Source organism: Trachypithecus francoisi, unplaced genomic scaffold (genome assembly GCF_009764315.1).
Source record: "Trachypithecus francoisi isolate TF-2019V2 unplaced genomic scaffold, Tfra_2.0 Lachesis_group4, whole genome shotgun sequence".
NCBI classification, from domain to species: Eukaryota; Metazoa; Chordata; class Mammalia; order Primates; family Cercopithecidae; genus Trachypithecus; species Trachypithecus francoisi.
In genome coordinates this window covers 88,578,238-88,604,418 of record NW_022681469.1, presented here as the reverse complement: position 1 = coordinate 88,604,418, position 26,181 = coordinate 88,578,238, and the positions used below count along the sequence as shown (strand labels likewise).

Genomic DNA, 26,181 nt, shown 5'->3' with positions numbered 1-26,181 from the left:
GGAGGGAGGGAGGGAGGGAGGGAGGGAGGGAGGGAGGGAGGGAAAGGAAAGGAATTTATAAACAATACCCTGGATTACGCTTCAATAAACATTTTCTGTAAACATTTACTAAACATAGTAAATATTTTCAATTTTGCAGATCATACAGTCCCTGTCACAAGCACAGCTGACCCTTAAACAACATAGGTTTGAATCGTGTGGGTTCACATAGAGGAGAATTTTTTTTTTAATAAATACAGTCCTTCATATAAGCAAGTTCTGCATCCACAACCAAAAGTGGATCAAAAATACTGTGTTCACAGGATGCCAAACCTGCATATATGGAGGACCAACTTTTCATACCTGTGGGTTTTCATATCGGGCAGGGCCAGATATGGGACTTAGTGTGCACAGATTTTGGTATCCACTGTCCTGGACTGTACCGGACTTTGCTGTTGCAGTGCAAAAGTAGCCACAGACACTAATAAGTAAATGCACATGGCTGCATGCCATCCGCCAGATCTCTCTCTATTTATGGACACTGAAAGCGAATTTCATATAACTTTCACATATCACAAAATATGATTCTTTTGTTTTTTTTCCCCAACCATTTAAAAATGTCAAAATCGTTCCTGTTTCCTGGGCTGTGCAAAAAAACAAATTTGATGACATCCTGCCCTACATTATTTTAACAGTAATTAAATAATTACTGCCAATTAATTAAATAGTATCTATTAGATAAATTTAAACTTATCTAATTGCTGTTTTCTATTTTTGTGCACAGTAAAGGTTTTATAGAAAAATTGTAAAGAATAATCAAATTATGAAAATGTTCAATTTTAAAACAGAATTATTTCCTTCTCTCTCTCAAAAAAAAAAAAAAGGACTCAATCTCTTTAGCTGTTAATTATATTCCTGTAAACAGAGTAACTCTTAGGAATTTCTATTTGCTTTATTTCTAATCTGCAAGCCTCACAGCACTCTCATCAAGAACAATGGCATGCACACAGTTCTTAAATTCATTCTGGTTTCCTTCTTCCTTGTTTTTGTGTGTGTGCTGAACTTCAGCCAAACATTAAATTACCTTGGGAAATAAAAAGTAAAAGAGAAAGATCCACAAAGATGGTATTTAACCTCATTTTATGAGGACATTCAATCTGAATTTAGAGAAAAAGAAAAGAGCCTTTTTAGTGTGAGAAGCATGAGAACTGGAAAGAAGTACAGAGTTTTTCAGACCAGCCTACTTTTTAAAGTTTGTTTTCCGGTAACTATGCTCTTGTTTCTATGCAGGTGAGGTTGTAGGTCAGGTGTGTGTGTGTCTATAAATCCACACCCATTTTTAACCAGAAACATCCAGAGTACATTTCCAACAAGAGCACTGGCCAAGTCAGGTAAGCAAGCAAAGTTTCCAGATTACTTAATCAGTGGTCAAGCTTTGCAATATTTAAATAATTACCTTTTGCTATTTAAAAGTGAAGCTTTCAGTAAAGGCTGGAAAAGTGAAATGAATTTTTAATTTTCTTCTTTTACCGAACTGGATTTCCTTTGCTGGTTTCATAGTTTTATCTCCATTTATATTAATGGTATTAGAATAAATTGACGTCAACCACAAAAACGACTCTTTAAAAATCATTCTACAAGTAATAATAGCTCTTCTTTATATTCTTTTGTCTTGTTTTATTTTAAAATATAGGCGCTTATAATATCAGTTACTTATGTTAAATTACTTTTGAAAAATAAAATACTAATGTCAGAAAATGCTAATTGACCAATGTTTATACAACCTAATTTCTGACATATGGTTATATGCCTCCCAAATGCATTTTAAGCTGCTATAGGCCTATAACCATGCCATATTTATCTGTGTTCCCCCAAGTAGCTTAGCCTTGCAACTGATTCTAAAGGACCCTCAGCAATTTACACTGTATTTTACCAAGGAAAGCATTATTTATTCAAAATCTACAATGTATAAGTTGTACTGCTTTGTCACAGAATATATTTAATATCTATTTTATAATTTATCAGTGTAAAACCAGAAAACCAAGATTTTTATTTTTTAATTAGAAAGTATTTGACAATAATACATATTTGAAATTTTAAAGAAAAAAATGTTCCCACCTAACTCTAAGCTTGGCAGCTTTAAAATATCAAAATGATGAAGTTATGCTTTTTCTTTTTTAAAATGCAGATTCCACCTGCTTGTCTCTGTACCTAGCATAGAAAAATCTTTCTAAAGCGTCCTCCAGATTGACTTTTCTTAACTCTTCTTTATATCCAAGATCCCTGGAAGAATTTTAATGACGTTTTGGACCCTATTCCCATGGAAAAGGAACAGGCAGATAAAATTTTGCATGCAATTTCCAGGGGTTTTGAGCCTTTTGTAGCTCATCCACAGGCCTTCTAGAAGCCTGCTGGATTCAGGTTAAGATCCTGTATTAGATGGTTGCTTCAGTTTCTCCACTGCAACTCCCAACCTGTCTAACTAAGGCTGCCTTTGCTGGGTTGGGTTTCATGTCCCAGAGTCAAATGTCCCTGTCCTCTACTAAAATCCACCCTTCCTTTGTTTCAGTCTTTAAAGTACAAGATGACCGAGGCCTTAAGGTACAAGATGATATTCTGAAATGTTTTATGGTTTAATAAGTTATGGAAACTTAAACTGAAATCCTTATCAGGCACCATGATCATTATTTAACAGGGTTTTATATGCCTGGAAAGAAAGGACAGAAGAGGATGGGAGGGGAAAGGAGGGGAGAGGAGGGGAAAGGAGGGGAAAGGAGGAGAGATGAAAGGAGGTCGGGAGCTGTGGCTCACCGTTGTAATCCCAGCACTTTGGGAAGCTGAAGCAAGTGGATTTGAGGTCAGGAGTTTGAGACCAGCCAGCCAACATGGTGAAACCCCCTCTCAATTAAAAATAGAAAAATTATCCAGGTGTGGTGGTACACACCTGTAATCCCAGCTACTCGGGAGACCAAGGCAGGAGACTCACTTGGCTAAGGAAATTTTACTATTTTGGTGATGAATTCAATACTAAATAATATAAGTCAATAGGAAAGACATCTTAAAGAAACTTTAAATAAATGTGAAGGATATCTGTATATTTATTTTATATTTTGAGGTAAAGGTTCAAAACTGCATGTGCCAACCATTTTCAAATGAGTTTTATATGCTAATGCTGTAACTAAACATCTCACAAGTATTACAGACTTCCTGTAATATATTTATCAAGTGATTTATGACCAGATTCAGATCAGGCCCAACTTTGGACTTTAGTTTTTATCTTAATGTGCAAAGTATAAAAGACTCACATTGAGTTACGAATTGGTTTGAATGAGAATGTAATCATGGCACATCTACGCTTCTCTATACATATGTCTAATTTATAGTAATATGACAGTATTTTATTTTTATAAAGAGCTGTATTATAAACTGAAGGGCAAAATTCTGAGTAATTGTTGGAAGGATGAGAAAGGTAAGAAACTATAAAGGAACTGAAGGACAAGAATCCTCCATATTCTATTTTTCCTCTGATTTCTATTTTAAGCAATATTTGTTCATGTATAATCTTATCTTGGTATAGAGTCAAAATGTTTTGACCTACTAGATACAGAAGAATCAAAAAGCAAAGAATATTTCTGCCTGCTAAAAGCCACTTTATAGTTTACAAGACATTAAAAAACATAATCTTATTTGAGTTTCATCTTGGTGGTGTGAACACTACAGGGCAATTCAGAAGCAGGCTTTGTGTGCCCTCATCCAGCTCTCTTTTAATTATACAGCACTATGCCCAGGATGCACAGAACGTGACTTTTCACCAACTGAGCATGTATTGAGTTGATTAAGTATTTTAAAAATAAAATGTGAATGAAAGTTCTATGTGGTTGGTTATACCATGTCAAACCAAAAAAGCAGAACAGTCTGTCATCACAGTATTGGTCCAACTCTTAGCAAATATCTTCTAATAATAGCTTGAAGTAACTCACTAGATTCTGAGAATTCCTTTCTGTCATCTAGCTTCTTCTGAGAGATTCTCTAGAAGACATGATGCTACACTCAGTTTTGGCTCTCTGCCTCTTACTCGTCGCAGTTTCTTCCAACCTTGCCATTGCAATAAAAAAGGAAAAGAGGCCTCCTCAAACACTCTCAAGAGGTGCTGTAATCTCATTTTATTTTCTAAACTCAGTCATTTGGATTGCTTTTTAAAATATCTGGTGTCTTCACTCATGGTCTAATTATAAAACAAATTCAACTAACTGAATGATTTTTGTTGTGTGTTCCTTCAAAGTGGATTTTTAAAAACAGAAGGAATCAGTTTATTTTAGGCAGTGAATCAAATCAACTAGCAAACAATAACATAAATTTGCATTATCTTTTGCTGAAATAATGGAGAATTGACTTGCTCTCGCTATTTGGTAACCAGAGTCCTAGAAAATAATGATTGATTGCTATGTCATATTGGTGTCCTAATAGCAATTTAAGGTTCCTCAAAATTTGCTCCAATTCCCAGTCCTCTATTTCCCAGTCCTCCAAAAAATAATAATAATAATAATTTGGAATGATTTTATACAAGCCTTCCCAGAAAATTATACTGTACCCCAAACCCTGAGAATTTGGGGTACCCAAGTCTTTGCTATATTGACTCTGGAAGACAGTGGTTTTAGACATAATCAAGGATTGCCATTGGCTACATGATTAGAAAACATTTCTTTTTGTATTTACTGTTTTACTTTGGCCTAAGAAACAAATACATATTCATCTGTAAAGAAACATTTTATAAAAGAAAACCTTCTCAGCGTTGGTTTCTATATCTTTAAGTAACAGAAGTAGGAACAGAATTATTTGTCCCCACATAGCTATTCAAAATTATCAGTATTACCACCAAGTACTTGACCATTCGTTTGCTCCATTCACATTACCACTGCAAATAGTGGTCAAGTGCCTTGTAGTAATACTGCTAGTTTTGAATAACCATGCGGGAACAAATAATTCTGTTCCTATCTCTGATACATATATATATATCATATATATTATAATCATAACATATAAATTATATATATTATATACAATAGTATACATTTATGTTATAATATATAATAAATTATATATAAATATATGCTATAGTTATAGATATATATTATATAATTTCAAATTCTAAAAGATTGACTTGCTTCCCAAGTACATTCATTTCTTAACAGATGTACTGAGTGCCAGCCAAGTGCTCATCAATGTTTACCTAAGCTAATTAACTCTACTTCAGCTTAACAAGCACACAAACTATATACACAGAAAGTCAATATATTTTTGCAAAAGAAATGAATGAAAAAGTTGAAATATTTTCCTAAACATAACACTATGTCTCTATATAAGCGTAATTGTTGCAAAACAATGAGCTCAAGTAGCCTTAAAGTTCCAAAGACTAAACTTAAAGATTTTCCAGGTCTGCATTAAGCAGCACTGTGATAACTGTACCACAAAGCATCAACATTCTGTGTGCTCACTTCTAAATATTTATTTAAAACTCTTGTTGAATGTTTTGAAAAATATATTACATTTGTATGCTCTATTTTAAACAACTTAAAGGTTCTGTTATTTCAATTGATAAGAAACTAATTTAACACAGAAGATTACTGATATTAGCTGAGAACACCATTATGGAGAACTGGTTTACATTTGGCAAAGTCTTTTACCATCTATTGCTACATGGTGAACAACGGAGAGAATGGGCTCAGAATGAATGAAGATTAAAGGTAGGGGTGAGTGGGAGGAGTTTGGATACAGTACACAGAGTAGCATATGGAGCCCCTTAGAGCACAGGGCAGCACCAGTTAAGTAGAGAAGGAAGTAAGAAGAAAAGGAAGATTAATTAGATAAAGGTAGTAGAAGATTCAGGGAGAAAAAAATACATACGCATACAGTGATCCAAGAAAATCCCAACTTCCTTTGAATCAGAATTGCTGAGTACCTAGTCCAGTGCTTGGCAGATAGTAAATACTTAATAAATATATGTTAGATAAGTGAATAAAATCTCAAAAGACAAGAAAACATAGCCAGAGACAGAGATAGGGATAGAATTAGAGTAATGAGCAGAAGCCATGAGGTGCATTTAAACTGTACCAGCTTTGACCTATTGTGATTATAACAGAGTATATAAAAAATTATTATAATGCAATATAGCTTTCCTACAGAGCTTTGGAGAATTTTTTGAGAATAGGGATTATATTGCTCTATGTTTGTATTCCCACTGCTTTGTGGAGTAAGTTATGCAGCAGATGTTCCTTTACTGTTTGTGGAACCAAATTGAGCAGGAGCAGACAATAGAAATTTTCCCCACTGCTAATGCTCCAGCATTGAATGATATTTGCATCAGAAGAGGGAAAATTAAGCACAGGCCTAGTCTCACTTGCTGTTTTAGAATAACTTTTACTTAACGGAAAATGTGGTGTATAGATATTGCAATGTATTCAACCAAAGTTGGAAAGAGGATCTTTCAGGATTATTACAGAGAGCAAGAGTTCCTGTTAAGATGTGGCATTAAACTAACAAGAGATGTTTTTCAATGTTAAGATTTTAAATCAGGCAAAAAAAAAAAAAAAAAAAAAACGTTGCTGGTGAGAATATAAAATGATGTAGCCACTTTAGAAAATAACCTGACAGCTCCTCAAAAAGCTAAATATAGTGTTACCATTTGTTCAGCAGTTCCGCTCCTAGGTGTATACCCAAGGTAAATGAAAACATATACCACTCAAAAACCTGTCTATGTATGTTCATGGTGGCATTATTCATAAAAGGGAAAAAGTGGAAACAACCCAACTATCCATTAACTGATGAACAAATAAATAAAATGTGGTATATCCATACAATGGAATAATATTTGACCATAAAAAAAGAATTAAATAATAATACATGTCACTATATGGATGAGCCTTAAAAAGGTTATGCTGAGTGAAAAAATCTAGTCACAAAAGCCTACATATTGTATGATTCCATTTATATGAAAAGTCCAGCATAAGCAAATCTATAGAGACAGAAACTAGATTAGGGGTTTCTTAGGGCTGTGGCAGTTGAAGAAAATGGGGAGCAGGTGATAGCTAAATGGTATACAGTTTTTTTTTGAGGAGATGAAAATGTTCTAAAATTGATTGTAATGATGGTTGCACAACTTTGTAGATATACTGAAAAAAGTATACATCTTTTTTCTTTTTTTTTTTTTTTTTTTGAGATGGAGTCTTGCTCTGTTACCCAGGCTGGAGTGCAGTGGTGCAATCTTGGCTCACTGCAACATCCGCCTCCCAGGTTCAAGGGATTCTCCTACCTCAGCCTCCCGAGTAGCTGGGTCTACAGGTGCATGCTACCACACCCAGCTAATTTTTGTATTTTTAGTAGAGACGGGGTTTAACCATGTTGGCTAGGCTGGTCTTGAACTCCTGACCTCAAACGATCCACCCGCCTCGGCCTCGCAAAGTGCTGGGATTACAGGCATGAGCCACCACGCCTGGCCAAAAGTATTCATTTTCAATAGGTGAGTTGTATTGGTGTATTAATTTTATTTCAATAAAGCTGTCACCAGAACACAAACATGAAAAACAAACAAGCAAAAATCATGGAATCATATTTATCAAATTATCATCATATTTACCATGACATTAAAGCCAGAAACTGTGGTCTGACAACATTTGAAATGTACACGAAAATCTGGGCCCAAATTGACTTCTAAATATTGCTAATTTTCACATTAATTCAATCTCTCTCACTGATAGACTGAGACACTTCCTGAAAATACTCAGTAATGTTTTTGGAGGTTCTGGGCATTCTTCTCCTTGATGATCTTATTCTTTAATTGCCAATACACATTCCCAAATATTCATACCATTTCTTTAAGGCGAATGGGTTCTCTCTATATTTATTGCTTTCTGTTTTTTCTCTCCATTCTTTTGGGTGCTTCCAAAACACATGTGTTTAATTATGCCTCTCAGCCATGAAATTCCTACACAAGAATTTTCTCTATGTCAGAATTCAAAGCAAAATTCAGAATTCCCTTATTTCACAATGTATACTGACTTAGAAGAGGTCAGCATCTCTTGGGACCCAAAATAGGAGGGCATTGTAGAGTACAGCCCAAAGGATTCCTAATAATCTTACGAAGTGTGCAAAGATGAACTGTTACTTTCCAAACATTCCTAAAGCCAGAGCTTTTACATTATCCAAAGATGTCCTTTCAATCAGCTCTAATCATAACAACATTTATTAAGCACTTACTGGCTTGAAGGCCATGGGCCTCAAGGTTTGAAATACAGTAGCAAAACCTCAGTACTACAATATAAAGGGAAACCACCTCCATATCTAGTGAAAATTGTGGGTCCTCTGCACCATATATCAGCCAACAGCTTGAAGGCTTAGTTAAATATCTGTAGGTAGATATCTGATTATTAGATACCCATTTCAGAGCTCGTCTCTAGTTCTGGGTTACTGCACTGATTTCTCTCTTCTATTTCAGGATGGGGAGATGACATCACTTGGGTACAAACTTATGAAGAAGGTCTCTTTTATGCTCACAAAAGGTAATATGACTCTCAGCTCATTTTTTTCTTTTTATTTGTAGTAGACTCATAATAATTGTACATATTTATGGAATATAGAGTGATATGCTGATACATGTACACAATGTGTAGTGATCAAATCAGTGTAATTAGCATATGTATCACCTCAAACATTTCTTTTCTTTCTGGTGGGAACACTCAAAATCCTCTCTATTAGCTTTTTAAAAATATACAATAAACTATCGTTAACTGCATGTACCCTATAGTGCTGTAGACTACTTGAACCTATTCCTACTATCTAGCTGTATTTTTGCATCTATTAATCAACCTCTCCTTATTTTTCCAGCTCTGAACCCTTCCCAGCTTCTCATAACCAGAGTTCTACTCTCTACTTCTATTAGTATAACTTTTTCTTAAGCTACCCTATATGAGTCAGAATTCATGGTATTTATCTTTTTAAGTCTGACTTATTTCACTTAACACATCCTCCAGGCTCATTCATGCTGCTGTGAATGAGAGCATTTCATTATTTTTTATGGCTAGGTAATAGTCCACTGTGAATATGTAACACTTTTTCTTTATCCATTCATTCATTGACGTACATTTAGGTTGATTCTATACATCTTGGCTATTGTGAATAGTGATTCAATAAATATGGAGATGCAGATATCTCTTTAATATACTGATTTTTTAAAATAAATACTCAGTAGTAGGAAAGCTGGACCATATGGTAGTTATATTTTTAGTTTTTTGAGAATCCTCTATATGTTTTGCATAATGGCTGTACTAATTTACATTCCTACCAACGGTGTATAAGAATTCCCTCTTCTCTGCATCCTCACCAGCATTTGTTATTTTTTGTCTTCTTGATAACATCAATTCTAACTGTGGTGGGATAATATCTCATTGTGGTTTGATCTGCCTTTCCCTGATGATTAGAGATGTTGAGAGTTTCTTCACATCCTTGGCCATTTGTGTGTCTTCTTTTGAGAAATGTCTATTCAGATCTTTTGCCCATTTTAAAATCAAATCATTTGGGGATTTTTGTTGCTGAGTTATTTGAGTTCCTTGTGTCTTCTAGATATAAGGCCCTTGTCAAATGAATAGTTTGCAAATAATTTCTCCCATTCTACAGGTTATCCCCTTATTCTTTTGTTTCCTTTGCTGTTCAGACGCTTCTCAGGTGATATAATACCATTTGTCTATTTTTGTTTTTGTTGCATTTGCTTTTGAAGTGTTACCCATACATTTTTTTGCTGGGAACAATGTCCTGAAGGGCTTCCCTTATATTTTCTTCTAGGAGTTTTATAGTTTGGGGTCTTACATTCAAGTCTTTAGTTCAGTTTGAATTGATTTTTGCATATGGTGAGAGATAGGAGTCTAGTTTCATTCTTCTACATATGAATATTCACGTTTTCCAGCACTATTTATTGAAGAGGGTGTCCTTTCCCCAATGCATATTCTTGGCACCTTTGTCAAAAATCAGCTGACTTTAAATATGTGGATTTATTTCTGGGTTTTCTATTCTATTCCATTGGTCTAGGTGTCTGTTTTTATGCCAATACCATGCTGTTTTGTTTACCATAGCTTTGCAGTATATTTTGAAGTCAAGTAGTATGATGCCTGCAGTTTGTTCTTTTCACTCTGTATTGCTTTGAACTATTTGGAGTCTTTTGTGGTTCTATACAAATTTTAAGATTTTTTCTTTGTTTCTGTGAAAAATGTCATTGGAATTTTGATAGAGATTGCATTGAATCTGTAGATGTCTTCCGGTAGTATGGTCATTTTAGCAAAATTCATTCTTCCAATCCATGGCATGGGATGTCTTTCCATTTTTGGCGTTCTCTTCAATTTCTTTCATCAATGTTTTATAGTTTTTCTTGTAGGGATCGTTCACCTCCTTGGTTAATATATTCCTAGGGGTATGTGTATGTGTGTGTGTGTGAGTGTGTGTATGTGTGTGTGGTTTTTGTTTGTTTGTTGTTTTTTTGAGATGGAGTCTCACTCTGTCGCCCAGGCTGGAGTATAGTGACGCGATCTCAGCTTGCTGCAACCTCCACCTCCCAGGTTCCAGTGATTCTCCTGCCTCAACCTCCTGAGTAGCTGGGATTACAGGCACACGCCACCATGTCCAGCTAATTTTTTATTAGTAGTAGAGACAGAGTTTCACCATGTTGGCCAGGCCAGTCTTGAACTCTTAATCTCAGGTGATCCGCCCACCTCAACCTCCCAAAGTGCTGGGATTGCAGGCATTAGCCACCACGCCTGGCCTTTCTGTGGTTATTGTAAATAGCACTGCTTTCTTATTTCTTTTTTTCAGCTAGTTTGTTATTGTTGTATAGAAATGCTACTGATTTTGCATGTTGATTTTGCATCCTCCATTCTCCGTTAATTTTAGCAGATCATATAGATACCTCATAGAAGAATCAAAAGAAGGCATTTTAGTTTTCAAAAGGATGCCACAAGTATTTGCTCTGCTATTGTATGCCAGTGGGACTAATAGTTGCTGTTAGAATGCATTTTATAAACGAAAGCTCTAAATACCTGTGTATTAATGAATTTATTACTCAATCAAGCTTTTGAGTATGTTGTATAAACAAAGTAGTATTACTTATTAGGCATTACACAGGCTTAAATAGAAAACAGGTATAGGGCAGCAGTTCTAAGCCCTGCCTGTTTTAATATCAGAGCAATTTGAGTAGCTTTTTTAAAAATCCAGATTTATAATTAATCAGTCAAGTATTCCTTGAATGCCCACTGCTATGTGCCAGACACTGTTTTAGGTTCAATGACCAAGTATGATACTGTTTTTATTCTTAAAGGCCTACTGAGTCTTTGGGAATAAAGCTGAGAAACAGATTATTAAATTAATGAAATATCTAAAGAACATTCTATTGCAATACTCTTTAAAGATGAAGAAAGATTTCAAATTAACTATTGTTTCAATATTGGGCAAGTATTAGAAAAGAAAGAAGTCTACAGAAGAATCTCACTTCCAAATATCAGTGTAACAAACAAAAAACATATTAGTAAGGAGCACCAGCAGAACATTTGAAAAATATTTCCTGATAAATTAAGGTTTGGTCTGATAATGCCAGGGTGGTTTAGGATTAAGAAATGTACTAATTAAAATAATTTAATATTTATAAGGAGACAATCCATACAAGTATCTCTCATCTCCATAAATTCTGAAAATGCATTAATAGAATAAAACATCTATATTTGAATTTTTAAGACTTTGCATTTGATAATATTAATTTCTTTAAATTAACCCTAACAAAGAAATAGCATTCCAACAGTAGCAACAACAACAACAAAAATGAACACATTATGCTTACTGGGAAAGCAAATAGAAGTGTCCCATTAAAGTGCGGATAAGACAAGTATATCTACAATCACAACAACTACTAACATTTTTCTGGAGGTACTAACTAATGCAAGTATAGGAGGAAACAGTAGAAAATGTAGAAAGGAAAAGTTAAAAGTATCTTTATTTGCAAATGATAATTTATATACCTGAAAAACTTTAAAAATTTAAATGTTCAGAATAACAAAAATTCTGTTGAATTAGATGGGAATACACTGATATTTAAAAATTGACTGTATTTATATATAGAAAAACACATCCAAGAAAACTTGCAAAATACCTCATTTACAATGACAAAGAAGGAAATACTCCAGAATAAACTTGACAGAAGATGTGCAAAATCTGTATGAACCTAAATACACTGAAAAGAAAAAAGAAATTTCCAAACCAATGTCAGTGCATATTATATTCTTGGATTGCAAGACTTAACATCATAAAAATGCCAATTCTCTCTATACTTAAAAAACTTTTTAAGATGATCACAATAAATTGCAATAAGATTTTTTTAAAAGATAATTCTAAAATTGAAATTAAAAAATAGACATGAGTAGTTAGGATAGTTAGGAACATTCTGAAAAGACAGCAATAAGGATTAGGCCTTAATCATTATTAAACATTTTACAAAGCAATAATAAACAGTGTGTTACTTGTAAATAAACAAAACATAATAAAAGTTTAGAAATAAAACTTTGAATGTAAATGGATTTGGACCTCCAGTCAAAAGACATAGAGTGACTCAATAGATTAAAAAACCGATTCTCCCTGCCCCCTGGAAAAAAAAAAAAAAACCTCACAAGACTCAACTATAGGCTCAAGCGATCCTCCTGCCTCAGCCTCTCGAGTAGCTGGGACTTCAAATGTGTGCCACCACACGGGCCAATTTTTGTACTTTTGGTAGAGACAGGGTTACACCATGTTGCCCAGACTAGTCTCAAACTCTTAAGCTCAAGCAATCCTCCCACCTTGGCCTCCCAAAGTGCTGGGATTACAGGCATGAGCCACCATGCTGGGCCTCACTTCACCTTGAAGGATGCTTATTAACTGCAGTTGAAAGGATCAAAAAGTATATCCTATACAAATGGAAACAAAACAAACCAAAAAAAAAGTAGCTACACTTACATCAGACAAAACAGACTTTAAGTCAAAAAATGTAAACAGAAACAAAGAAGGTCATTATATAATAGCAAAGAGATTAATTTACCAAGAAGGTATAACAATTATAAATATATATTCATCTAACATCACAGTACCTAAATACATATATCAGATATTAATAGATCTGAAAAGAGGGATAGATTACAACACAACAATAGTAAGGGACTTCAATACCCCACTTTCAACAATGAACAGATCATCCAAAAAGTCAATAAGGAAACACTAGGCCGGGCGCGGTGGCTCAAGCCTGTAATCCCAGCACTTTGGGAGGCCGAGACGGGCGGATCACGAGGTCAGGAGATCGAGACAATCCTGGCTAATATGGTGAAACCCTGTCTCTACTTAAAAATACAAAAAACTAGCCGGGCGACGAGGCGGGGGCCTGTAGTCCCAGCTACTCGGGAGGCTGAGGCAGGAGAATGGCGTAAACCCGGGAGGCGGAGCTTGCAGTGAGCTGAGATCCGGCCACTGCACTCCAGCCTGAGTGGCAGAGCAAGACTCCGTCTCAAAAAAAAAAAAAAAAAAAGGAAACACTGGACTTGAACTACACTTTAGACCAAATTGACCTAACAAACATATACAGAGCATTTAATCAAACAGCAAGAGAAGATACATTCTCAATAGCATAGGGATTATTTTTTAGAACAGATCACATGATAGACCGCAAAACACGTCTAACAAATGTAAGAAGACTGAAATTATATCAAGTATCTTTTCTGACCATCAACACATGAATTGATAAAATATGGTATATGTACACAATAAAATACTATTTAGCCATTGGAAAGAAGGAAATTCTGAATAGGTATCCAAAGAGCCTATCTCCTTTGACGCTCACAATTCACTTAAAATTAAAACAGTATTTAAAAATCATTCTATATACCCAGACATTAGTCAGGGCAATGATTTTTTTTTATATGACCTCAAAAACATGGGAAACAAAAGCAAAAATAGACAAGTGAGATTACATCAAACTAAAAAGCTTCTGTATAGCAAAGGAGACAATAACAGAGTGAAGAAATAACCAACAGAATAGAAGACAGTATGTGAAAGCCCTACATCTGAAAAGAGGCAAATACGTAAGGAACTCAACTCAATAACAAAACAAAAATGGAATCTGTGTTTTAAAAATGGACAAAAGACCTAAATAGACATTTCTGAAAAGAAGACATACAGGCTGGGCGCTGTGGCTCACACCTCGAATCCCAGCACTTTGGGAGGCCAAGGCGGGCAGATCACTTGGGGTCGAGAGTCGGAGACCAGCCCGACCAACATGGAGAAACCCCATCTCTACTAAAAATTCAAAATTAGCCAGGCATGGTGGTGCATGCCTGTAATCCCAGCTACTCGGGAGGCTGAGGCAGGAAAATCACTTGAACCTAGGAGGCAGAGGTTGTGGTGAGCCGAGATCGCACCGTTGCACTCCAGCCTGGGCAACAAGAGCGAAACCTCCATCTCAAAAAAAAGGAGACAAAGGGCCAACAGGTAGATGAAAACAATACTTAACATCACTAATCATCAGGGAAATGCAAATTAACTCCACAATGAAATACCACCTCACTCCTTTTAGAAAGGCTATTATCCAAAAGATGAATAATAGCAAGTGTTGGCAAGAATGTGGAGAAAAGAGAACCCTTTTACACTGTTGGTGGGAATGTAAATTAGTACAGCCATTATGGAAAGCATAATGTATGGAGATTACTCAAAAAATTAAAAATAGAACTACCATATGATCCAGTAATTCCCTGCTGGGCATATATCAAAAAGATAAAATCGGTATGTCTAAGAGATATCTGCACTCCCATGCTCACTGTCATTTGCAGCAACACAGAAGAACCTGGAGGACGTTATGGTGAGTGAAACAAGCCAGATACAGGAACACAAATGTCACATAATCTCACATGTGTAATCTAAAAAAGTCAAACTCATAGAAACAAAGGAAAATGGTGGTTACTAGAGTCTGGGGGTGAGGATAGGGAGTTCTTGCTCAAAGGACACATTATTCAGTTAAGTGAAATAAATTTTAGAGATCTGTTGTATATTGTGGGAATAATAGTTAATAACAATATATTTTATACTTGAAAATTGCTGAGAGTAAATTTTAAATATTCTCACCACAAAAAATAAGTATATGAGGTGATGCATATGTTAAATAGCTTGATTTAACCACTGCACAATATATATATATCAAAACAGCATGCCATACACCATAAATGTACACAACTTTTACTTGTCAAATAAGTAAGTAAATCGATTATTGATCATTGACAAACTCCATAGATAAATAGATACTACAGGAAATTTTTAATACAGGAAGTAGTATTTTAAATCAGGAATAGGGGAGACAGGTTACATAATAATTAGTGTCAGAGAGAAGTTGATAGCCATCTGGGAAAAACAAATAAATTTGTATCCATATCTCACATTTATGCAGAAATAAATTAGAAAGATATAATCATGAAAATTAAATCATTAAGGTGCTAGAAGATACTACTGCAAAATTTTATTTCTTTAAATGCTTGGAGTAGGGGAGAGCCAAGATTATAGTGAGGCAAGAATGATACCTGGGATACAAAAATAAAGCCTCTAATTTTAGTCTTCTAGATGCTTCCCTGGCCTCGTGCTATTCCTGTCTGCTAGGCTTGAGCATAACCAAAGAAAAGGAGAAGAGAAAAGAAAAAGTCTGAAAGAAATGACTAATATTTTCAATTACACGGAATTTTCTGCATAACAAAAACCTTACAGTAAACAAAGGAAAAATATTTTTTAAATGGAAAACTGCAGCACATATTAAAAGGGTGACTTTCTCTAATATACAATATACTCCATATTAATAAGAAAAAAGTTAACAAGTCAACAGAAAAAAATGAGAAAAGAATATGAAAGTTCACAGAATAGAAAAATAAGTACTCAAATATACAAGATTGACTATTTTTTATAAGAAAGACAAACCACATTCATTTCCCTCTTTTCACCTGTTGGATTAAAAACAATTTAAACTAATAACCAGCTTTAGTGAGAATAGCGAAAACAACTACTGCTCACACTACCAGAGAGAATATGAATTGGTACAGCTTCTATGGAGAGTATATATCAGAATTATAAATGCACACACTCTTTGACCCAGAAATTCTACTTCTGGAAATGTATTTGCAAACATACACATCTATGTGCAAAATCAATTTTTTTTTTTTTTTTTTTTTTTTTTTTTTTTTTTTAGTATTTGAATTTTTTTTTTTTCTTTTTCTTTTTTTATTTTTTATTATACTTTAAGTTCTAGGGTACATGTGCATAACGTTTATATCATGTATAACTCCCCAATGCAATCCCTCCCTCCTCCCCCCTCCCCATGATAGGCCCCAGTGTGTGATGTTCCCCTTCCCGAGTCCAAGTGATCTCATTGTTCAGTTCCCACCTATGAGTGAGAACATGCGGTGTTTGGTTTTCTCTTCTTGTGATAGTTTGCTAAGAATGATGGTTCCAGCTGCATCCATGTCCCTACAAAGGACGCAAACTCATCCTTTTTGATGGCTGCATAGTATTCCATGGTGTATATGTGCCACATTTTCTTAATCCAGTCTGTCACAGATGGACATTTGGGTTGATTCCAAGTCTTTGCTATTGTGAATAGTGCCGCAATAAACATACGTGTGCATGTGTCTTTGTAGTAGAGTAATTTATAATCCTTTGGGTATATACCCAGTAGTGGGATGGCTGGGTCATATGGTACATCTAGTTCTAGATCCTTGAGGAATCGCCATACTGTTTTCCATAATGGTTGAACTAGTTTACAATCCCACCAACAGTGTAAAAGTGTTCCTATTTCTCCACATCCTCTCCAACATCTATTGTTTCCTGACTTCTTAATGATTGCCATTCTAACTGGTGTGAGATGGTATCTCATTGTGGTTTTGATTTGCATTTCTCTGATGGCGAGTGATGACGAGCATTTTTTCATGTGTCTGTTGGCTGTATGGATGTCTTCTTTTGAGAAATGTCTGTTCATATCCTTTCCCCACTTTTTGATGGGGTTGTTTGTTTTTTTCTTGTATATTTGTTTGAGTTCTTTGTAGATTCTGGATATTAGCCCTTTGTCAGATGAGTAGGTTGCAAAAATTTTCTCCCATTCTGTAGGTTGCCTGTTCACTCTGATGGTAGTTTCTTTTGCTGTGCAAAAGCTCTTTAGTTTAATGAGATCCCATTTGTCAATTTTGGCTTTTGCTGCCGTTGCTTTTGGTGTTTTAGACATGAAGTCCTTGCCCATGCCTATGTCCTGAATGGTACTACCTAGATTTTCTTCTAGGGTTTTTATGGTATTAGGTCTAACATTTAAGTCTCTAATCCATCTTGAATTAATTTTCGTATAAGGGGTAAGGAAAGGATCCAGTTTCAGCTTTCTACTTGTGGCTAGCCAATTTTCCCAGCACCATTTATTAAATAGGGAATCCTTTCCCCATTTCTTGTTTTTGTCAGGTTTGTCAAAGATCAGATGGCTGTAGATGTGTGGTATTATTTCTGAGGACTCTGTTCTGTTCCACTGGTCTATTTCTCTGTTGTGGTACCAGTACCATGCTGTTTTGGTTACTGTAGCCTTGTAGTATAGTTTGAAGTCAGGTAGCGTGACGCCTCCAGCTTTGTCCTTTTGACCTAGGATTGTCTTGGCAATGCGGGCTCTTTTTTGGTTCCATATGAACTTTAAAGCAGTTTTTTCCAATTCTGTGAAGAAACTCATTGGTAGCTTGATGGGGATGGCATTGAATCTATAAATCACCTTGGGCAGTATGGCCATTTTCACGATATTGATTCTTCCTATCCATGAGCATGGTATGTTCTTCCATTTGTTTGTGTCCTCTTTGATTTCACTGAGCAGTGGTTTGTAGTTCTCCTTGAAGAGGTCCTTTACATCCCTTGTAAGCTGGATTCCTAGGTATTTTATTCTCTTTGAAGCAATTGTGAATGGAAGTTCATTCCTGACTTGGCTCTCTGCTTGTCTGTTACTGGTGTATAAGAATGCTTGTGATTTTTGCACATTAATTTTGTATCCTGAGACTTTGCTGAAGTTGCTTATCAGCTTAAGGAGATTTTGGGCTGAGACGATGGGTTTTTCTAAATATACAATCATGTCATCTGCAAACAGGGACAATTTGACTTCTTCTTTTCCTAACTGGATACCCTTGATTTCTTTCTCTTGCCTGAGCAAAATCAATTTTTAAAAAACTGCATGGTCTCTCCTTTCAGGAATCTGGCATCTTCAGGAACAGTTACCAGCTTTTTAAAGGAGGTGAATTTAGTTTAATGTACTACAGGTCCTATACTATGGATGGGAACTATTACAGCTTATAATGTCAAAAACTTTTCTTAGACCAAAGGTATCTTCCACAAAGGTAACAGACTGGATGACCCATCTTTCAATGATTTTCTAGAGTGTAGAGTCATCTCTACTATTACTGCCACATCATTAGGTGTGAATAACCGAAGTCATAAAGAAAAAATGAGCCTTCTACATCAGAAAGTAGGATTATTTCCAGCTAGAAAAATAGGAAGTCTATCTTCCTTAGAACAGATTTATGATTTAGAAAATTCAAAAGACTATCTGTCAGAAAATGAATCATGGGTAGATAAATATAAACCAGAAACTTAGCATGAACTTACTGTGCATAAAAAGAAAATTGAAGAAGTTGAAACCTGGTAAAAAGCTCAAGTCTTAGAAAGGCAACCAAAACAGGATGGATCTATTTTATTAATAACAGGTCCTCCTGGATGTGGAACAACAACTACCAAAAAAATACTATCAAATAAGCATGGTATTCAAGTATAAGAGTGGATTAATCCAGTTTTACCAGACTTCCAAAAAGATGATTTCAAGGAAATGTTTCATACTGAATCAAGCTTCCGTATGTTTCCCTATCAGTCTCAGATAGCAGTTTTCCAAGTTTCTACTAAGAGCAACAAAGTATAACAAGTTACACATGCTTACTGATCCATCTGAGAGCTGATAAGAACATAATTCTGGTTGAAGATTTACCTAACCAGTTTTATCGGGATTCTCATACTTTACATGAAGTTCTAAGGAAGTATGTGAAGATTGATCGATGTCCTCTTACATTTATAATCTCTGACAGTCTCAGTGGTGATAATAATCAAAGTTTCTTGTTTCCCAAAGAAATTCAGGAAGAGTGTTCTATCTCAAATATTAGTTTCAACCCTGTGGCACCAACAATTATGACGAAATTTCTTAATCGAATAGTGAGTATAGAAGCTAACAAGAGTGCAGGAAAAATTACTGTTGCTGACAAAACTTCTTTAGAGTTGCTCTGTCAAGGATGTTCTGGTGATACGAGAAGTGCAATAAACAGCCTCCAGATTTCTTCTTCAAAAGGGGAAAACAACTTATGGCCAAGGAAAAAAAGAATGTCTTTAAAATCGAGTGCTGTGCTGTCAAAATCAAAACGAAGAAAAAAACCTGACAGGGTTTTTGAACATCAAGAGGTCCAAGCTATTGGTGGCAAAGATGTTTCTCTGTTTCTATTCTGATCTTTGAGGAAAATCCTATACCATAAAAGAGCATCTTTAACAGAATTAGACTCATCTCGGTTGCCCTCTCATTTATCAGAATATGAACGGGATACATACTTGTTGAACCTGAGGAGGTAGTAGAAATGTCACACATGCCAGGAGACTTATTTAATTTATATCTTCACCAAAACTACATAGATTTCTTCATGGAAACTAATGATATTGTGAGAGCCAGTGAATTTCTAAGTTTTGCAGATATCCTCAGTGGTGACCGGAATACACACTCTGTACTCAGGAAATTTAGGACAGCTATAGCTACGAGAGGTGTGATACATTCCAACAAAGCCCGAGGATATGCTCATTACCAAGGAGGAGGATCAAGTTTTTGACCCTTGCACACAACCCAGTGGTTTCTAATAAATAAAAAGTATCGGGAAAATTGCCTGGCAGCAAAAGCACTTTTTCCTAACTTCTGCGCACCAGCTTTATGCCTCCAAACTCAGCTACTGTCATACCTTGCTCTACTAACCATTCCGATGAGAAATCAAGCTCAGATTTCTTTTATCCAAGATATTGGAAGGCTCCCTCTGAAGCAACACTTTGGAAGATTGAAAAAGCAACACTTTGGAAGATTGAAAATGGAAGTCCTGACTGACAAGGAACATGGAACAATCCACCCTGACAGTGGAGATGAGGCCCAGCTTAATGGAGGGCATTCTGCAGAGGAATCTCTGGGTGAACCCGCTCAGGACACAGAGCCAGAAACCTGGTCTCTTCCTCTGAGTCAGAATAGTGCCAGTGAACTGCCTGCCAGCCAGCCTCAGCCCTTTTCAGCCTAAGGAGACATGGAAGAAAACATAATAATAGAAGACGATGAGAGTGATGGGACATAGAAACCAGCCTGCCAATCTGATTGCTACTTCACAGATTCATTTTTGTTTCATTCAGTGGTACTTCAGCAGAGTTAATATGCTTCTCTGATGAATTACACAACAGTTTGTTAATTCTCCGTTCTCATAGTATTTCATCACGAGAAACTAACTATTCTGTCATCTTGAAGTAAATAGAAGATCAAGCCTTCAAATAATCTCTGAATGTTTTTCTGTAGGATCTATTAAATCTGTGAGTGGTTGAAGATCAAGCCTTCAAATAATTTCTGAGTGTTTTTCTGTAGGATTTATTAAATCTGTGAATGGTTTAAGGAGAGGTCAGTGTGTAAAAAGTGTGTTTGAACATTATGCCAAATATCAAAATGTGAAGGACTAATTCAGAATGCAAAAACGTTATGGCGGGTTGTAAATATGAACTATACAAGAGTTTAGTATGCAATTATGAGTGTAAGGAAACTGTGTGCCTTAAAAAAAAAAAGCATGTTTACCAAATAAATGTACAAATGTAAATGTTTAGGAACAATTTAAATACAAGAGATTGGAAACAATTTAATATCCATCTTTGGGGGGACTAATAAGATAAAATATATTCATATAATAGAATAGAATATAAAAGAACAGTGGCATATCTAAGATATGTTATATTTTAAAAGCAAAATATAGATACTTGTGTGCTAGTATTTTTGTTTTTTAAAATGAAATACATGCACATATATATGAACATGCATCTGGGTATATACAATATATATACGTATTCATATAGATTTTCAGTTATATGACCTGAAAACCTCTGGGAGAAAATATAAAGAAAAGTAATACAGCATAGTTATAGAAGCCAGCAGTAGGAGGAAGAATTTTTATCTTTTTCACTTTTTTATGGTTAAAATCAAAATGACCCCCCAAAAATGTATTAACTAGGAAACTCCCACTTACGTTGTCTGTACATTCTACAATGTGCAAGAATGAAAGGATATGAAAATAGTCAAATATTAATAGCTTTTTTATAAAACCTTTTTTAAAAACTAAATTTAAAAATCTTTAACTTTCCTGAAATCTTATACTAAGTGTTCATTGGAAATGAATACATTGTTCATAATAGCTCTTTATCTCTGGATAAGCAATTGATTTTCTCTAACTGCACTATAGAGTACATAAGAATTACCTAATAACCTTGTTAAACTACAGATGCCTGACACCACCCCTCACCCCAAAGATTCTGATTTGAGTGGGTCTGGGATGAAGCCTTTGGTTTTTTGTTTGTTTGTGTGAGACAGAGTCTCGCTCTGTCACCTAGGCTGGAGTGCGGTGGTGCCATCTCGGCTCACTGCAACCTCACCTCCTGGGTTCAAGTGATTCTCATGTCTCAGTCTCCAGAGCAGCTGGGACTACAGGCTCATGCCACCACGACCAGCTAATTTTGGAATGGAGCCTTTGCTAATTTTGGAATGGAGACTTTGAATTTAAGTTCCTAATAAGCTACCTAGTGATACTGATACTGTCAGTTCTGGGGCCACAAATAGAGTAACACTGCTATTGACTACAGTGCTATGATTTGTAAATCTGAGTTACTACTGTAAGTCTTATTGAAACTAATAAAACTTCAAATCTAACTCCACTGTATGTTTTGACTCAATGTTAATCATTTGACTTAATTCCATACTTTCTTTGTTTAGTAAGAAGCCATTAATGGTTATTCATCACCTGGAAGATTGTCAATACTGCCAAGGTAATTTTAGCCCCTGAGCTCTTATTATAATACATAATATTTCCAATATAAAATAGGAAAAGTGACCTGGTAATAATAGCTAAGAAGGCACTCAGCAAATCTCATTAAACAAAAATTGGACAACTGCCAGAGTACCATCATTTTACTGAAGTGCTTAAAGACCACAATGATTGTTACCAATCTACTGAACATTTCTATTATATCCCCTTGGAAATTAGATATTCCTCTTCTTCCCATGAAAAGAAAGGGGTGAGCTGAGAGGGTGGAGAAACACTGAAAGAAAAAAGTTGTTGTCTTAACCAATGAGTCAATGAGTTACATAAAATTATAAAACTAGTGTCTTCACTGTGATTATCCTTTGATGTCTCCTTGAACGGACTGTCTCTCATTGCTTTCCAATAAGGGACAAAGTGGCAACAGGCCAATGAACTATTAATATTTACACCTCATATATATATGCAAACAAATGCTAAATATTAGCTTTATTTTGCCATGCTACATTAAAGTTCTCTTGATCCTTAAAACTAACTGACAATTTTGTTTTCCCCTACAGCACTAAAACAAGTATTTGCCCAAAATGAAGAAATACAAGAAATGGCTCAGAATAAGTTCATCATGCTAAACCTTATGGTACATAAACTTTATGATGTTTTCTTAATAGTATAATTTCATGGAAAATTTGAATCCCTTTTTTTTTTTCTTTTTTCTTTTTTTTTTAGATGGGGTCTCGATCTGTCGCCCAGGCTGGAGTGCAGTGGCGCGATCTGGGTTCACAGCAACTTCAGCCTCCCTGGTTCAAGTTATTTCTCCTGTCTCAGCCTCCCGAGTAGCTGAGACTACAGGCACCTGCCACCATGCCCAGCTAATTTTTATATTTTTAGGAAAGATGGGGTTTCACCTTGTTGGTTAGGCTGGTCTCAAACTCCTGACCTCAAGTGATCCATCCGCCTCAGTCTCCCAAAATGCTGGGATTACAGGCATGAGACACCACACTCGGCCTTTTTTTCTATTTTTAAAGCACAAGGAGCTAAATGTTGGTTAATAGAGGAAGTTATGTGGAATTATAAAAGGCCAAAATAGAATTTACTGACAGTCTACTTCACACAAAATCATCCTGAAACTATCAAAAACAAACGAATCCAATAACATTCTTTTTTTTTTCTTCTGCTAGCATGAAACCACTGATAAGAATTTATCACCTGATGGGCAATATGTGCCTAGAATCATGTTTGTAGGTATGTATGTGATCTCATTTCATCAGATCTACAAAATTAGTAGAAGTCAGCATTCTTGCTGTTATTTTTAAATGCTGGTTCAAGTACTATTCTTTTTAAAGAGAAGTCATTTCTAATCCAATCAATATCAGCTCTTGTCAGTTCTACAACCAAAATCCACTATCTCTGCAATTTGAAAATTTTAAATATTTTTTCAAAACACGTATGCTATTAAATCTATATCCCAATGTACTTTCAATATAGTACCCCAGACTAGATTGACTTAGATCTATGACACACTAAAAGGAGAATTCAGGTTAATTCATCATGAACTGACGTGTGAAAACTAATTTTGCTTATAAATTTGCTTGACATTTGTTTTAGATTAAGAAACAAAAATGATTTTAACAACGTTTTATGGATGTAGCCAGGGGCCATTATCCTAAGCAAATTAACACAGAAACAGAAAACCAAATAGTGCATGTTCACACGTATAAATAGGAGCTAAACACTGGTTACACATGGACATAAAGAGGGGAACAATAGACAATAGGAACTCCAAAACAAGGGAAGGAGGGAGGGGGCCAAAGGGTGAAAAACTAACTGTTGGGTACTATGTTCAATATTTGGGTGTTGGGTTCATTTGAAGCCCAAACTTCAGCATCACACAATATATCTATGTAGCAAACTTGCACACATAACCCCCAGATATAAAATAATAATAATAAAATTTTTACAAGCGTGGAAAAAAAGAACATGCTAAATTATACTTTAGTGACTCGGTTTTTTTCTTGACAGACCCTTCTTTAACAGTCAGAGCTGATATAGCTGGAAGATATTCTAACAGATTGTACACATACGAGCCTCGGGATTTACCCCTATGTAAGTATTCACAAACGATCTGAAACAGTGGTCATAGCTGACCCCTGACTGTTAGTTAAGGGACAATGATGCCTTACATCAGTGCTTCTCCACAAACGGTGCTATCTACACACCAGAATCACTGAGGCTAGTGGTGGTGTTTAAAATGCCAACTTCTGGCTCCCACCAAAATCAGAATTTTGGGGGTAGCTCAGAATCTATTTTAACAGGGATGCCTAAGGGCTTTTATGATTACTAAATTCTGAGATCACTAAAAAGAATATAGTACACATTAAAATGACAGAAACTTGAGGCAGTCCATTCTCCTAGTATCAAAGATCTCATGTGATTTCCTCAAATGATAGTAAAATCATTTCATCTTTCTTTAATGCCTATAAGCAAGGAGGTACAGTCTTACTTAGGACTTTAATCCTCTCTTTTTTTTTTTTTTTTTTTTTTTTTTTTTTTTGTAGAGACAGGGTCTTGGTATGTTTCCCAGGCTGTTCTCAAACTCCTGGCCTCAAGTGATCCCGCCACCTCAGCCTCCCAAAATGCTGGGATTACAAGCATGACCTACCATGCCTGGCCAAATCTATTTTTTACAACATTCATTGTCAACCACATTTAGTAAGACAACTGTGCCTGTAAGATCTAGCAATACTAATACAAAATGATCCATTAAAAAATAAAAGAGGTATTCCTCAAAACTCCTCTAATGAAATTATTCAACATAAAGTTGACCAACCAGTTCTCAATGGTCTAATCCCTAAATTTACATGTACACTTTTAGCATATTCCTTAATGTCACAGATGAATTCTCAAGTTTTCAAAGCTATTAGGTCAATTTCAGGTTCTAGAGTTAATAGACCATAGCATTTGTACTTTCATTTGTTAATAGCATAATATATATTAACTCTTATTTCAGTGATAGAAAACATGAAGAAAGCATTAAGACTTATTCAATCAGAATTATAAGGGATGATGGAAAAATGCCTTCACTTCGAAGAAGTCAAATTGAATGAAGAAAACCTCTGGCACATTGACAAATATTAAATGTGCAAGTATATAGATTTTGTAATATTACTGTTTAGTTTTTTAATGTATTTGCAATAGTCTTATTAAAATGAATGTTTTTTAAATCTGAGACTGACAATATAGTTTTATTTCTGCCTTATCAGTAGCAAAGAAAGCCTGCCAGGAGTTATAGTGGAGACAGGAGGACCTAAATAAGAGGTACCTATACGGTTTGTCTCTATTTCTTCACCACTCCTTCACTCCATCAACTAATCTAATTTTATTTTTAATTTTCTAATTTTTTTTTTTTTTTGGTAGAGATGCAGTCTCACTATGTTGCCAAGGCTGGTTTCGAACTGGGCTCAAGCAGTCCTTCAATCTCAGCACTCAAGCCTGCCAGAGTGCTGAGATTATAGGCCTGAGCCACTGTTCCTGGTCCAACCACCAACTAATCTAATTTTAATTCTGTCTCCTCCACTGTACCGTACCTGCTAACCCAGGTCATAAATGATCTCCATGTTACCAAAAAAAGTAGATAAATCTCTGCCCACTTGTGATTTTAACTTTTAGCTACATATTTCAGCATTAACCACTTACTTCTTATCTTACTTTACACTAAGACAGACATTTAAAACCTAATTATATTTTTAAAATTCAACTACATTTATTTATTTATTTGAGACAAAGTTTTGCTCTGTTGCCCAGGCTCGAGTGCAGTGGTGCGGTCTTGGCTCACTGCAACCTCTATGCCCCCGCCGCCACCCGTTCAAGCAATTCTCCTGCCTCAACCTCCCAAGTAGCTGGGATTACAGGTGTGTACCACCACATCTGGCTAATTTTTGTATTTTTAATAGAGACGGGTTTTCACCATGTTGGCCAGGCTGGTCTGAAACTCCTGACCTCAGGTGATCCACCTGCTTCAGCC

General features: G+C 35.5%; 1 protein-coding gene and 1 pseudogene across 2 annotated transcripts; both read left to right on the top strand.

Annotated features, from left to right (window-relative positions):
* Window positions 1–1,291: 1,291 nt before the first annotated feature.
* AGR3 (anterior gradient 3, protein disulphide isomerase family member) lies at window positions 1,292–25,392 on the top strand. 2 transcript variants are annotated; one of them, XM_033193343.1, is made up of 9 exons: window positions 1,324–1,370; window positions 2,549–2,580; window positions 3,991–4,126; window positions 8,471–8,534; window positions 22,115–22,167; window positions 22,721–22,797; window positions 23,339–23,402; window positions 24,180–24,263; window positions 25,168–25,386. In XM_033193343.1, exons 3-9 carry the CDS (start codon window positions 4,018–4,020, stop codon window positions 25,215–25,217), a joined length of 501 nt encoding a protein of 166 aa, XP_033049234.1. In that variant the 5' UTR covers window positions 1,324–1,370; window positions 2,549–2,580; window positions 3,991–4,017; the 3' UTR covers window positions 25,218–25,386. The 2 variants fall into 2 exon arrangements, with proteins under 2 accessions (XP_033049233.1, XP_033049234.1); XM_033193342.1 differs by lacking the exon at window positions 2,549–2,580 and having other exon boundaries at window positions 1,292–1,370; window positions 25,168–25,392.
* On the top strand, window positions 18,332–20,531 carry LOC117072891 (annotated as a pseudogene).
* Window positions 25,393–26,181: the final 789 nt, after the last annotated feature.

Coding starts and splice junctions, on each gene's coding strand:
- AGR3 (XM_033193342.1), top strand. CDS start 4,018: ATGATGCTACACTCAGTTTTGGCTCTCTGCCTCTTACTCGTCGCAGTT. Junction 8,535..22,114: donor CTCTTTTATGCTCACAAAAG/GTAATATGACTC, acceptor TTCTTTGTTTAG/TAAGAAGCCATTAATGGTTA. Junction 22,798..23,338: donor TCATCATGCTAAACCTTATG/GTACATAAACTT, acceptor TTCTTCTGCTAG/CATGAAACCACTGATAAGAA.